This window comes from Mesoplodon bidens (genome assembly GCF_964165515.1).
Source record: "Mesoplodon bidens genome assembly, chromosome: 9".
NCBI classification, from domain to species: Eukaryota; Metazoa; Chordata; class Mammalia; order Artiodactyla; family Ziphiidae; genus Mesoplodon; species Mesoplodon bidens.
This window is the reverse complement of record NC_138166.1, coordinates 101,613,271-101,628,436: the sequence shown is the minus strand read 5'-3', so window position 1 is coordinate 101,628,436 and position 15,166 is coordinate 101,613,271. Positions and strand designations below refer to the sequence as shown.

Here is a 15,166-nt window from a genome sequence, read left to right as displayed (position 1 = left end):
CAGGATTCGTTCTCATAAAGGCACCTCCGAATCAGGAACAAACGGACAACCCAATCAAACAATTGACAAAGGATAGGAACAGACCAAATTCACAGAAAAATCTATAAAAAAATCTACAAAAATATGAAAAAACACTCCACGCTGCTAGTAATCGAGGAAATGCCAAGAAAATAAAGGATACCGTTTTTTGACCAAATTTGGCAAACACTAGAATGATTGGTAACAAATAATCCAGCATCAGCCAGGCTCCAGGGAGAGGGCCCTCTTACACCCTGTGATGGAACTGTGAATTGGTGCCATCTTTTTAAGGACAGTTTGGCAGTATCCATCAAAATTTAAAATAAGAATTCCCTTTTGCCCAGCAGTTCCACTTTTAGCAATTTATCCCATAGGCATAAGCATTCATTTCCACAAAGGTATATGTATAAGAATTGCCGATACAACTTTTTTTTGAGTAATAGTAAAAAGTAAAAATCACCAAATGACAAATGGTTAAACAAATTATGGCAATCCATTATGGAATCCATATTGAATACTATACAATGCAGTAAAAAAAAAAAAATGAGGTAAGTCTCAAGTATTGTCATGGGAAAAGTTCCAAAACATTAAATTGGAATTAAAAGAGTAAGTCTCAGAACAATAGAGATAGTACAATTCCATATATTTAAAAATCCTTAAATCTATGTGTGCATGTGTGTATGTATGCACATGTGTGTGCATATATACACACATATGTATATTAATGCATAGAACCAAAGTTCTGAAAAGATACAGGCCATGCAGTTTTAGTGGTTTATATTGCGTTTTGGACAATTAATACATATTATCTGTGTAGTTAAATAAGAGAATGTCTCAATCAGGCCAACAGAGAAAAAAAGAATCAGATTTTGCTTTTATGTGGCCTTCTACTCAATAAGGAAATAGCCTTACTAAAGAACAGAGACATTTCCTCAGACTGCCACATGGCCTGATGAAAGACCCTTAAACGTTACCCATCGCCTTTTGTCCTAGTTTAATATTCTGCAAACAACCCTCTGATCATTCGGGTTTCCAGGAAGCTTGAAAGTCGGACTGCTCGGATTCCCCTCGGGACTCAGTCCACTCCCCAGGAACTGCCCTTGGCGAGGATGTGGCTGCCTGGTCCAAAGTGATGCCCCCTCCCTGGGGGGCAGAGGGTGTCCTTGTCCCTGTCTGGTCCCCTTACCTGGGCCAGGTGGGGCCTCCCTGCACCACTCTTGAGTGTGCTGCTCAGACCTCCCTTCAAGAGAACCTGCCATGAGGAGTGGGGTTGACAGCTTCCAAAGCTTTGGGATCTTCTGCAGTACACACACTAAGGCCATGCCCTCCCAGGGGGCTCCCAGCCAATCACTAAGCACACTGGGGGGGAGGAGGCGGGGGATGAACAAGAGCTGGGCCACTGGGGCGCCCATGCAGGACTCCTCCAATGGGCGGTCTTTGCTCTGGGGCTCCCCACCAGCCCCTGGGAGCCTTTCTGGGAGCCATGCAGCAGACTGAAGGGCTTGCAACCTTCCCTTCCTTCCTTGCCTCTTTCCACAGGTGTCAGGACAGAAGCTTCTGGTCCACGCTTTTCCCTCTCCCCTTTATCCTTCACAGACATTTCTCCGTAAACACGTCTCCCATTTCATCTTGGCCTCTGCTTGCCAGAGGCCCTGAACTGACACCCTCCTAGCTTCAGGGTTCCCCATGGGTCAGCAGCTGCATCACAGCCCCACTCTCCCGATAGTCTTGCTTTCTGCTCCCCTTATGTGGTTCCCAAGAGCACCCCAGTGGGTTCCCTGCACGTATTTAAAACTCCATCCCAGAGTTTGTACCTGGGGGAACTCATCCTGCGACAGGAGGCTGACATTATGACCCCTGCAAAAGAATATCCTCTATCTGAAATAACAAATTAACATTTTGAATCTTTTCAGGGTCAAAAGAAGATTAAAGACTCATATGGCTGAAATATATTTCCACTCTTCTGCTTACACCAGTGGAGACATGGAGGGTCTCCATGAGGATGATTTCGATACAGACAAGAAGATCTCTGTGATGCAGACACAGGGTCATGTTCCCAATGACATGTTCATACCTGAGGCACGTGATGCTCCAATCAGCCTTGCTCGAATCAGTCCCTCTCTCTTTTTGTTTCTTATTAATTTAATCTTTCCCCGAAAAATTTCCAGGTGATAGTCTAGTTTCTCTTTCAAATCATCTGGAAAAAAAAGTCAACACTTGACAATTGTAAACTATAAGTAAAGAAATTAAACCAATTTCTCACAATTTTGATTGATTCCTAAAAACTATGCTATTCCACAGACATTCTAACCTTAAAAGAAAATTTTATCAGATGAACGTGCATAAAATGTGAACAAAACGTGAACAAAAAGAGATCCAGCATTGAAATCAACTGCAAACATCCTTCTGTGTTTCTAGTGAAATACCTCTATTTTAATAAATCACTATTAAAATGTTAATAGAAAAAGCATGAGTTATGACTCTTTGGGGCAATTTGACTTTAGTATTAACAATCGTGCTCTTAACTCTGTAATAATTCCCAGGCAGGTTATCACACCACTTGAGTCTCAGTTTCCTCATCTCTGAGAAGGCAGACGTACCATAGTCCTTGCAGGTCTGCAGTGAGAGGAAGAAATCCATGACCGAGCACAGAGCCTGGTACCTAACAGTCACTCAATACTTGGAGGTTAATATGAAGTCTCTGGTGAGATGGATACAGATGCCTCAGAGGTTTAAACTCCTCTAAGACCTAGGAATCTGGATCAGGAGGCCGGGGTTCATTGTAGTCTAGTCAGAAGGAGGGATCTCTTTCCTTGTCTTTTTTTTTTTTTTTTTGGCTCTATGCAGGCCTCTCACTGTTGTGGCCTCTCCCGTGGTGGAGCACAGGCTCCGGAAGCGCAGGCTCAGCGGTCATGGCTCACGGGCCCAGCCGCTCCGCGGCATGTGGGATCTTCCCGGACCGGGGCACGAACCCGCGTCCCCTGCATCGGTAGGCGGACTCCCAACCACTGCGCCACCAGGGAAGCCCTCTTTCCTTGTCTTTAAAGAGTGCCAGGACCCTGCTCAGAGGCGGACTGCAGGCCGCACAGCTTTGCTTGCAGGGTAGGGGCAGCATCTCAGCTCAGATGTCTGCAAACCCATCCCAACATCCGGGACCCAGAGGAACTCGGTGCGGCAGACCTAGGAGTAAATAAGGCCGTTCTGGCAGTGGTCATTGCTGACGTGAAGTGGAAGGTTTGGGTCCTTCAGAAGATGGTCATGTCGTTGGCTTGTAGTTGAGAGGGACCAGGACTATGAGAAAGGTGGACAGTAGCAGGTCAGCTCTGGACATGCCTCTCGTGTAACTCAATGGGGGCAGTTGTCTGGGCCCCTGACCCCTGCTATCCCAATCTGAGGGGCTCCATCAGCAGTACCAACTTGTATGAGCTAGAAAAGACTAGCTACAGTTGAAGAAAGTTCTCCTAGAGCCCACATGAAATCACTGTGGATTTAAAGCAGGGGTACATCAATCCTGAGCTTCATCAGGACACAGAACACCCCATTTCCTGTTTGAGGTTCTGTGTGGGTCCAAGACTAAGCTCCTTGGTGGGGTGGGTGAAATGACCACCAACCAGGTGACCGTGGTTCCAGGAGGAGAAGCAGAGTGTCCGGTCCAGCAGTCCAACCATCCCTCAGCCATCAGCAGTGAGTCCTCTGATACCTAGAGAACATCTGAGGAAGTCACCAGGTATGTCTCTGAACTCTTGGCATAGTTCTGAAAGGCTGTCGGGGGGTTCCCCGGTCATCCTGGAAATGCATCTCCATGGCAGGATCCTTGTCCTTCTGGGTGAGAAGTTAGAACTCCACAGTCCAGCAAAGATCCCACCCTGCTGCCTGCTCATGGCTTTACTGGGGCCTTCTTGCCCCACACGTGGCCAGGTGTGCTGCTCAGGGTACTGGTCAGATAAGGAACCTGGCCATCCCTCCAAACCCCCTCCTAGGCACAAGACCAGAAATAAACAGTACTGGACCCCTCTGATTTGCGTGGCTCTCACACAAATAATGTCATACGTGATAGTGCCTGGCCAATGAGTGGAATTCCTAAATGTCGCTGACATTAGCTTGAGTTCCCTTTCACTTCTGAGTTGATGCATCTACAGTTGTTTCTCCGAGGTGAACCTCCCGGGACATCTTCTTTCCTTCCTCTGCCTGTTCTTCCTCCTGTTTCTCCTCCTCTTTTTCTGTCCTGGCCCATAGTGGGTCAGATGCACGGTGGATTAGGTAAACTGTTAGGCAGAAAACTTACCCAATACAGATACATCGCTTCCTTGAGAAATGCACCTCACAGGGAACCTGCAGACTTCAAAGAGTTTATCCTTAATCTGGGCCCTCTTGGCTTGCCTGAGGTTTGTAACTAAGTTGTAAAATAGACAGCTAATCTCAAATGCTAAATGGAGTTAATCAGATTTTGTTCTAGTGTCATAGTTCTTTAAAACCAGTGAACATGGAGGAATAAGCCATTAAGTGTAGTTGGCCTGATTAGAATTCTTTCATGTAAAGTACCTGGATTGTGTCATTCCCCTGCATTAAGCCTTGGAATCGTTCCCCATTTTCTCCAAATAAAATTCAAACAATGCCTTCACGAGGGGCTGCCTTTGTACGTTTCTGGTTTCAGGCCTACCCCCTCCCTCCTACCACTATACTCATACATAATCTACATAAAATACAGAACTATTCCAAACTCACCATGTTTTCTCTTGCCTCTGGGCCTTTATAATGCCATTACCTCTACCTAAAATGCTTTTTCCTTCCTCTCCATCGATATAACCCCAACTCAGCCTTCAGACCTCAGTTCAGAGAGCACTTTTTAAAAAAATTTACTTTATTGAAGTACAGTTGATTTACAATGTTGTGTTAATTTCTACTGTACAGCAAAGTGATTCAGTTATATGTATACATATTCTTTTCCATTATGATTTTTTTTTTTTTTTTTTTTTTTGTGATACACGGGCCTCTCACTGTTGTGGCCTCTCCTATTGCGGAGCACAGGCTCTGAACGCGCAGGCTCAGCGGCCAAGGCTCACGGGCCCAGCGGCTCCGCGGCATGTGGGATCTTCCCGGACTGGGGCACGAACCCGTGTGTCCCCTGCATCGGCAGGCGGACTCTTAGCCACTGCGCCACCAGGGAAGCCCATTCCATTATGATTTATCACAGGATATTGAACATAGTTTTCTGTGCTATACAGTAGGACCTTGTTGTTTATCTATCCTATATGTAATAGTTTGCTAGATATCACTTCTTTTTTTTTTTTTTTTTTTTGCTGTACACGGGCCTCTCACTGTTACGGCCTCTCCCGTTGTGGAGCACAGGCTCCGGACGTGCAGGCTCAGTGGCCATGGCTCACGGGCCCAGCCGCTCCGCGGCATGTGGGATCTTCCCAGACTGGGGCACGAACCCATGTCCCCTGCATTGGCAGGCGGACTCTCAACCACTGCCACCAGGGAAGCCCCTAGATATCACTTCTTGAACGTCATGCATGACCTCTAAAGACCAGCTTGCCCCTACATTTGTCTCACAGAAGCACTAACCATTCCATTAGCCCAACACCATAAGGACAGGGACTAGCTCTCACATTGCCACAAGTGCACCAAAGTGCCTGCCTCAAAACCCACCGAAAAATGTTCTTTGTATAAAATAACTCAAGTACCACAGAGATAGCGCTACCTTCAAAGTAGATTAGATAGATGATTAGCGTCCTATCTTACCAAATTCACTCATGTCATCTACCAAAATAATTTCTTCAAGGATATGCTGTGGAGTGAGAGTCATGACACTGGACACTGTCCGAAACAAGGCATTAAATTCTTCATTGTGGAAACAAATGACAATGCTGGCAGTTGGTAGGTTGGATGGGTACTGTTTTTTATGACACCTGCAGGCATAAGCAAGAGGAAGAAAATGATTCATCTAAAAGCCTTAGATGTTTTGAGGACTCATTCAAACACCTTTCTTTATTCATATTTTTTCCTCTTTATTCTTTTAATCAATGATTATGATAATAAGGTGACAGTACATTTAAAATACAAAAATTAAGATACAAAAATTTCTTTAAACTTCTTATGTTGTTCCAATATTTTCTAAATCCTTCCTCCCCCCCTTTTTTTTTTTTTGCGGTACGCGGGCCTCTCACTGTTGTGGCCTCTCCCGTTGCGGAGCACAGGCTCCGGACACGCAGGCTCAGCGGCCATGGCTCACGGGCCCAGCCGCTCCGCGGCATGTGGGATCTTCCCAGACTGGGGCACAAACCCGTGTCCCCTGCATCGGCAGGCGGACTCTCAACCACTGCGCCACCAGGGAGCCCTGGTTAACATTTTTATCCAAGAGTAGATGAAGATATAGAAGGCATGCTTACCGGGTGCATACGGACTCGTGCTTCAAGGAATGAGAATATGAGATGACAGAACCAAGAAAAGACCTGAGAGGATGGGAAAAGGGGGTGAGTGCTGTGGGCTGCACGTGGCCTAAAACGTCAGGTGGGAAAACGTGGCCTCACAGAAACAGATAGGATTAAAAGGCTTGCGTTCCAGTAGGATCACTGTGTGACTAAAGAGCGAGTAGATGAGACACAGGGAGAGAGAGGGGATGCCCCCAGATAGAGAGAGAGGTGGTCCAGGGCGAACTCAGGCTACTCAGATCAATCTCTAGGATTACATTTAGTCCTGGGTATATCATTTTCAGAAAACTATACACTGAGTCCCTTCGGAGGAATGGGACAATGATATTGTAGGAGGCTGAAACCACGTCACAAGTGGTTACACCCCTGGGAGAAGCCTGATGTGTATGGGTTTCTCTAAAATTAATTGATAGGGGCTTCCCTGGTGGTGCAGTGGTTGAGAATCCACCTGCCAATGCAGGGGACATGGGTTCGAGCCCTGGTCCGGGAAGATCCCACATGACGCAGAGCAACTAAGCCCGCACGCCACAACTACCTAGCCTGTGCTCTAGGGCCCGTGAGCCACAACTACTGAGCCCGTGGGCCACAACTACTGAAGCCCGCACACCTAGAGCCCGTGCTCCGCAACAAAAGAAGCCACAGCAATGAGAAGCCTGCGCACCGCAACAAAGAGTATCCCCTGCTCACCGCAACTAGAGAAAGCCCGTGTGCAGCAATGAAGACCCAATGAAGCCAAAAATTAAAAAAATTAAATCCTAAAAGAATAATTCACAATTCATCCTACAAGGCCAACATTACTCTATAACAAAACCAGACAAAGATAGTCAGGACAAATACAAATTCATAGCCCTCACGAACACTGATATAAAATTCCAAACAAAATTTCAGCAAATCAAATTCAATAATATATAAAAAGGATAATGCATCATGACCAAGTGGGGGATAGCCCATAAATATAACCTCTGTTTAACATTAGAAAATCAACATAATTTACCATCTTCACAAACTAAAGATACACACATCTCAATACACAGAAAATGATATGACAAAATTCAACAGCCGCCTGGTGAAAAAATTCTCAGCAAACTAGGAATAGAAGGGAACTTCCAAAACCTGAAAAAGAACATCTATGAAAAACCTAAAGATAACATCATACTCACTGATGAAAAGCTGAGTGTTAAGAACAAGAACACAGCGAGGCTGCCCAATTTCACCTCTTCTATTCAACATTGTATTAGAGGTTTTAGCTAGTGCAATAAGAAAAAGAAAAGCATGCAGACTAGAAAGGAAGAAGTAAAAATGCATAGGTCATGCCCATCTACATAGAAAATCCAATAGAGAAATCTTTGTGATCTTGGGTTAGGCAAAGGTAAATTAAAAAATAGAATAAAATTAAACAATTGGACTCCATCAAAATTAAAACTTCTGCTTTTCCAAAGGCACTGTTAAGAGAATGAAAAACAAGCCATAGACTAGGAAAAAATACGTGTAATCATCAATATGTTAAAGATCTTATACCAAAATATACTAAAAAATTCTCAAAACTCAGTAATAAGAAAACAATCCAATTTTAAAATGGGCAAAATTTAACTTCAGTAAAGAAGATACACAGATAGCAAACAAACACATAAATAGATCTCAACATCATTAGGCATCAAGCAAATGCCAATTAAACCACAATGAGATCCGACTACACACCTATCAGAATGGCTACAATTCAAAATACTGGCCATACCAAGTGTTGGCAAAGATGTGGAGGAATTGGAAATCTCATTCATTGCTGATGGGAATGTAAGATAGTACAACTACTTTAGGAAAATGGCAGTTTCTTAAAACATTAAACATACACCCTAAGATCTAGCCATTCCACTTGCAAAATATTTACATAAGAGAAAAAAGAACATCTGTTATGCAAAACTTGTCTTAAGAATACTCATACCAACTTTATTTGTAATAGACAAAAACCGGAAACAATCTGTCCTATCAACAGATGAATGGATAAACACATTGTAGTACATCCGTACAGGAGAGCACTACTCAGCAATAAAAAGGAACTCCTTGCGACAACATGGCTACATTTCAAAATAATTATGCTGCGTAAATTTTATTTATATAAAATTCTAGAGAAGAAAAAATGAGCCTATGGCTGAGCAATCTCATTCCAGAAATCTTTACTCCATATATACTAACATGAGGGCATAAAAATATGTGTACAAGAGTGTTTATTACATCATGTTTGAAAAGTTGAAAATTTAAAAGCAACCAGGATTTCCATTAATGGGGAAACTGTATATTTATACAATGGATAACTGCTCTCAACTGTTAAAACGAATGAGGCAAATTTTATGTGTAATGCTTTGAAAAAGTTCTCCACGATATGTTGTTAAGTTAAAAAAAACACATTATAGAATATAAAAAGTAAAGCCCATTTTCATAAAAACGATATGATTATATCGTATGCTTACTGTCTACTTATAAATATGTGTATGTGTCTATAAATTCTGGAAGGATATACACTAAAGTCCTGACAGTGATGATCTCTCTGTGTCAAGTGGGGGGAAAACAGTTAGGTGACACCTTATGCATTAAGACAGAAGAAAAATCCCTAGGATCATGTGTGTTTTTACTTTCCCTTTTTATGTTTTTTTATATTTTCCAGGTTTTTGACAATTAACATTTAAAAGAAATCTGCACCTTTATTTTTTTTATATATTATATTTTTTTTTGCGGTGAGTGGGCCCCTCACTGTTGTGGTCTCTCCCGTTGTGGAGCACAGGCTCCGGATGCGCAGGCTCAGCAGCCATGGCTCACGGGCCCAGACGCTCCGCGGCATGTGGGATCTTCCCGGACAGGGGCATGAACCCGTGTCCCCTGCATCGGCAGGCAGACTCTCAACCACTGCGCCACCAGGGAAGCCCCTGCATCTTTATTAATTACAAGAGGATAAATGGTAATTTTACTGTGCAGAAAATCTGACAGTCGTTTTAATCAAGTGATCAAATTAACTTCACCACAAGTCACTTCACTAGTAATGGGACAAAGAGACAATGTGTGCCTTTTAATACAATGTGCTGAGAGGATATGACATTCCTTCCATGGTATTCCTATCAAAAATGCATGACCCGGATTTGATCACAAGGAAACATCTAACTCAAATTGAGGGGCATTCTACAAAATAACTGGTTAGATCTCTGGTTAGAGATCTAACCAGTTGTAGAGATCTGGTTAGATCTCTACAACTGTCACAGTCGTGGAAGATAAAGACTTAGGAACAGTTTCAGATGAAAGGAAACTCAGGGGACAGGAACCCTGCACACAGTCTGTAGTCGTGGGTTAGATCCTTCCAGAAAGAGGACGTTAGTGGGTTAAGTGTAAAAACTTGAATACCGTTTGTACATTCGCTAATGGTATTGTATTGTTAATTTGCTGGTTTTGTTTATTGTTCTGGTTCTGAGGGTGTGGACGATGTTAACATTTGGGGAATCTAAGAAAATGCTAGGCAGGAATTCTATGAAATAGTTTTGCAACAATTTTGTAAGTCTGAAATTATTTCAAAATTTAAAAGTTGAGAAATAAATGTAATTGGAAAACCAATCAACAAAAAATCTATTCTTCAAAGATTTGTATCAAGTATTTCTCTAGTTCAGTGAAAATAATAATATGAATTTTAAAGTAAGGCAAAGCTGAAATGGAGGGCTTCCCTGGTGGCGCAGTGGTTGAGAGTCCGTCTGCCAATGCGGGGGGCACGGGTTCATGCCCCGGTCTGGGAAGATCCCACATGCCGCGGAGGGCTGGGCCCATGAGCCATGGCCGCTGAGCCTGCACGTCCGGAGCCTGTGCTCCACAACGGGAGAGGCCACAACAGTGAGAGGCCTGCGTACCGCAAAAAAAAAAAAAAAAAAAGCTGAAATGGAAATTTCATTTAATGGAATGATGTAATTACTATAATAATGGCTGGACATCTGCTGGATTCTAGATATTAGTAGTTACTCCTAGTAGTTAACATATATTTTAAACACAGAAGTGTATTTCATACAGAATTGAATTTCCTATTAACAAAGTTAATATTTTGAATACTAAAACTGCCAAGTTTGCTTTTTTCTTTGGACAATCTCTTTCAAAACATCCTGTTTTTCTAACAAATAATCATATGATGAGGGAATGGAAGCAAAGGTGGCTACACTATTTTAGAAAATGAGGTTTAAGAGGAAGAAATGATGGCCTGCCTGGAGAGAAATTCATAACTTGTAAGCATGCAAAAATATTGACCTCCCTTTGTGGTAGTTCAATATTCAGTTGAGAAAAAAAAGTTGTCCTCTAAATTAAATGTCTACCATGTTCTGTGGTTTGAATAAATTTAAATTCTTTTTCTTTCATTATGAGCCAGATAGATTGTGTCATCATGTGCAAACATTATATCTCTTTTTTTCTTCAGTGAAAAATATTCTTTTTTTTAAAATTGAAGTATAGTTGGTTTACAATGTTGAAACACTACATCTCTTGAATGTGCCATATCATAAGTGATATTTAGCTACCTAGAAACTTTGTTGATTCTTACATTTGTGGCTTCAAATGTTTGTCTTGTACGGAAGTTGCAGCAAGACAAAATGGGTCCCACTTTGCCCTTTTTTTGGAACATGGCTTTTGTCTCCGTATTACTGGAAGAGGCTTATATTCCTTAAGTACTTCTTATTTAGTAAAGAGAGGATATTAGCCCTCTTTGGCTAGAAACCATCAGAACCTAAAATATATTAAAAAGATATTAACACACATTTGCTACAACATGAATGAAACTTGAGGACATTATGCTAAGTGAAATAAGCCAGACACAAAAGGCAAATATTGTATGATTCTGCTTTTATGAAGTACCTAGAGTAGATAAAATTCACAGTGACAGAATGTAGAGTGGTGGTTGCCAGGGGACTGGATGGAGGGAAGAATGGGGAGAAAATGTTTAATGAAGACAGAGTCTCAGTTTGGGATGATGAAAAGTTCTGCAGATGGATAATGGCGATGGCTGTATAACTATGTTAATATACTTAATGCCACCAAATTGAACTGTTAATAAGAGTTAAAATGGTAAATTTTATGTTATATACAGTTTACCAAAAGTTTTTAAAAAGGCACTTACACAAACGATTGAAGGAACAATTTTTTTTAAAAAGCAGACTTTGAAGAAAAAAATAGGTAGCTGTCTGAAGGATTTTGTATTAGGAATAAACCTCCCTTTGACCAAAAGTCTTCATTGGTGATTTAATAAAAAGAACTTGTGGGTTGATGCAATTCTTGGAAACCTCTAGAACACACTCTGAGCCAAGGAGAAGATATTCTCTACACTATAAGCTCTAGAATTTTGAAGTAGGCTCTTGACATTATCTGACGTCAAGTTCTAAAAACAGAAACCTATATTACAAGACTTCTAATATGCCAAAATTAAAATCTGGTTAGTAAGTGTTTAAAAATTAGACCTTATTTGTTTTTAGACCAGTCCACTGAAAACTGTAAGACATTAACAAAAGAAATTGAAGGAAATGGAAAGATATTCTGTGCTCATGGATTGGAAGAATTAATACTGTTAAAATGTCCATATTTCCTAAAGCAATCTACAGGTTCAATGCAATCCCTATCAAAATTACAATGGCATTTTTCACAGAAATAGAACAAACAATCCTAGAATTTGTGTGGAATTACAAAAGACCCCAAATAGCCAAAGCAATCTTGAGAAAGAAGAACAAAGCTGGAGGACTCACGCTCCCCGATTTCAAACTATATTACAAAGCTATTGTAATAAAAACAGTATGGTACTGGCATAAAAAGACACATAGATCAATGGAGCAGAGTAGAAAGCCCAGAAATAAACCCACACATATATGGTCAATTAATGTACGACAAAGGAGCCAAGAATATACGATGGGGAAAGAACAGTCTCTTTAATAAATGGTGCTGGAAAAACTGAACAGCTGCATGCAAAAGAATGAAACTGGACCTCTATCTTACACCATACCCTCAACTTAACTAGAAATGAATTAAATGAATATAAGACGTAAAACCATAAAACTCCTGGCAGAAAAGATAGGCAGTAAGCTCCTTAACATCAGTCTTGATTTATTTGGATCTAACACCAAAAGCAAAGCAACAAAAGCAAAAATAAATAAGTGGGACTACATCAAACTATAAAGCTTCTGCACAGCAAAGGAAACCTTCAACAAAATGAAAAGGCAACCTACTGAATGGGAGAAAATATTTGCAAATCATGTATCTGATAAGGGGTTAATACCTAACATATGTAAAGAACTCATACAACTCAATATTGAAAAAACAAACAAACCAATCTGATTAAAAAATGGGCAGAGGATCTGAATAGACATTTTTTCCAAAGAAGACATACAGATGGGCAACAGGCACATGAAAAGATGCTCAGCATCACTAATCATCAGGGAAATGCAAATCAAAACCACAATAAGATATCACTTCACACCTGTTTGAATGGCTCTTATCAAAAAGACAAGAAGTAACAAGAGTTGGTGAGGATGTGGAGAAAAGGGAACCCTTGTGCACCTTTGGTAGGAATGTAAATTGGTGCAGCCACTATGGAAAACCAGTATGGAAGTTCCTCAAAAAATTAAAAATAGAACTGCCATATGGTCCAGCAATTCCAATTCTGGGTATTTACCTGAAGAAAACAAAAGCACTAACTCAAAAAGATACATGCACCCCCATGTTCATTACAGCATTATTTACAAGCCAAGACATGGGAGCAACCTAAGTGTCCATGGGTGGATGAATAAAGAAAAGGTAATATATATCTATATAGCTATATCTATATGTTATATACCTACATCTATATCTATATATAAAATTCAGCCATAAAAAAGGAGGAAACCTTGCCATTTGCAATAACATGAATGGATCTTGAGGGCATTATGCTAAGTGAAACAAGAGAAAGACAAATACCATATGCTCTCACTTACATGTAGAATCTCAAACAAACAAAACACAATCCGCGCCCCCCCCCAAAAAAAAACAAGCTCAAGATACAGAGAACAGATTGGTGGTTGCCAGAGGCAGGAGGTGGGTGAAACGGGTGAAGGAGGTCAAAAGGTACAAACTTCCAGTTATAAAATAAATGTCACGGGGAGGTAATGTATAGCATGGTGACTGTAGTTAATAATACTGTTTTGCATATTTGAAAGTTACTAAGAAAGATCTTAAAAGTTCTCATCACAAGAAAAAAATCTCTTTTGTATCTATGTATAGTGACCGATGTTAACTAGACTTACTGTGATGATCATTTTGCAACATATACAAATATCAAATCATTATGTTGTATATCTGAAACTATGTAATATGTAAAAAAAATATCAGGAGGAACATACATTTTATTCCTGGTATCTGGCACATCTCTGTGGTTGCCCAAGTTTTTACTGATAATGGAATTAAATCCATATTTTGAATATCCATGAATAAGTTCTGGGTCCGAAAAGTTAAAATCCTTACCTGCAAGAAAAGGTATTAGTCACATAAGTATAGGTTTACTACCATCACGTTGATAAAGGACAATAACAACTATATCCTGAATTCACTCCTTTTATAACATGTCAGAGTAGTTTTCCTGGAACCTAAACTACTCCCAGATGACAAGGTTAAATCAAAGTATTCACACAAATCAAAGCAGATTCATTAGCAAAGTATGAACAACAAGCTACCCTAGAGTCATTCAGTTTCTCCAGAGAAGGAAGTGCTCAGCCTCCTTGGTCCCATCATGATTTGCAACTGTCGTGTGAAATTATATTAACTGAGGGATTTAGGGAAGGTGGGAGAATGGGAGCTGAAGCCCCTCTCCCATAACTCTGTTTGAGAGAATAATACAAGATAACAGAGGACAACCCAAACATATCAGTCAAAGCAATAAGTGAAGTTGGCATAAATTTCCCATTAAAAGATAAAAACACTTAGATGGTAATAAAAAATGAAATGTAACCATAAAGGATAAATAAGATGAACTAAAATGGTTAAAAGTGAGAGAACGGTCAAAGACCACAGGAGTCAAAATAATTTTTAAAGCATAGAATTCACTGGAAGGACAATCCAGAAGGTCATTTTATACTCACAGTAAGTCACAGTAAAGATTTAATAGTAATGAGCTTGTAGATATCAAATAATGCTGCAACAAAATACTTAAAGAAAAACTGTTAGAAATATCAATATATGTTGCCACAAACAAACAGTAATGGAAGCTTTTAAGAACAACTCTGAATCAGACAAAAAGTTAGAAACTTGAATAACGTAATTAGTTGTTTCCTTAGTAGATTTTATGTTGTGCTTTGTTTTTGAGAGAATAAACTTTCTTTTCTAATGCCCAAAGAGTGTTTTCCAAAATTGGTATAAATTCTATACTGGATATAAAGAGGATTACCATCAAAAAGTGACCCCATTTCCCCTCGGTCCTCTTTCTTACACTTAAAAACTCCTTGGCTCTGAAAGGTGAGTGTAAGGAGGCAGGTTGCCTGGGAGCCTCAGGACAGGGGCAAGGACACGGTGGGCTCCTGATTTCTTTGTTGTCTCCCGTAAATCCCAGACAGGGGGCTGTCGAAGGCTGCAGGTGGAACCACTAATGGGCAGAGACAAAACAAGTGCCAAGATGAGCCTGTTCCTCCAGCACAGGGCCAGGAAAAAGGACAACTAACCACAGAAACCCTCTGGCAGCACCCCCT

General features: G+C 40.8%; 1 protein-coding gene across 5 annotated transcripts in view; it reads right to left on the bottom strand.

Annotated features, from left to right (window-relative positions):
• Window positions 1-15,166, bottom strand: part of GALNTL5 (polypeptide N-acetylgalactosaminyltransferase like 5) — a 137,162-nt gene that overhangs the window by 51,770 nt on the left and 70,226 nt on the right. For all 5 annotated transcript variants that reach the window (XM_081244077.1, XM_081244073.1, XM_081244076.1 and 2 more), the window contains 3 exons: window positions 13,829-13,949; window positions 5,764-5,930; window positions 2,093-2,215 (listed from right to left, as the gene is read on the bottom strand). In XM_081244077.1, coding sequence (XP_081100203.1) covers window positions 2,093-2,215; window positions 5,764-5,930; window positions 13,829-13,949 — 411 coding nt within the window. The remainder of the gene's footprint in view (window positions 1-2,092; window positions 2,216-5,763; window positions 5,931-13,828; window positions 13,950-15,166) is intronic.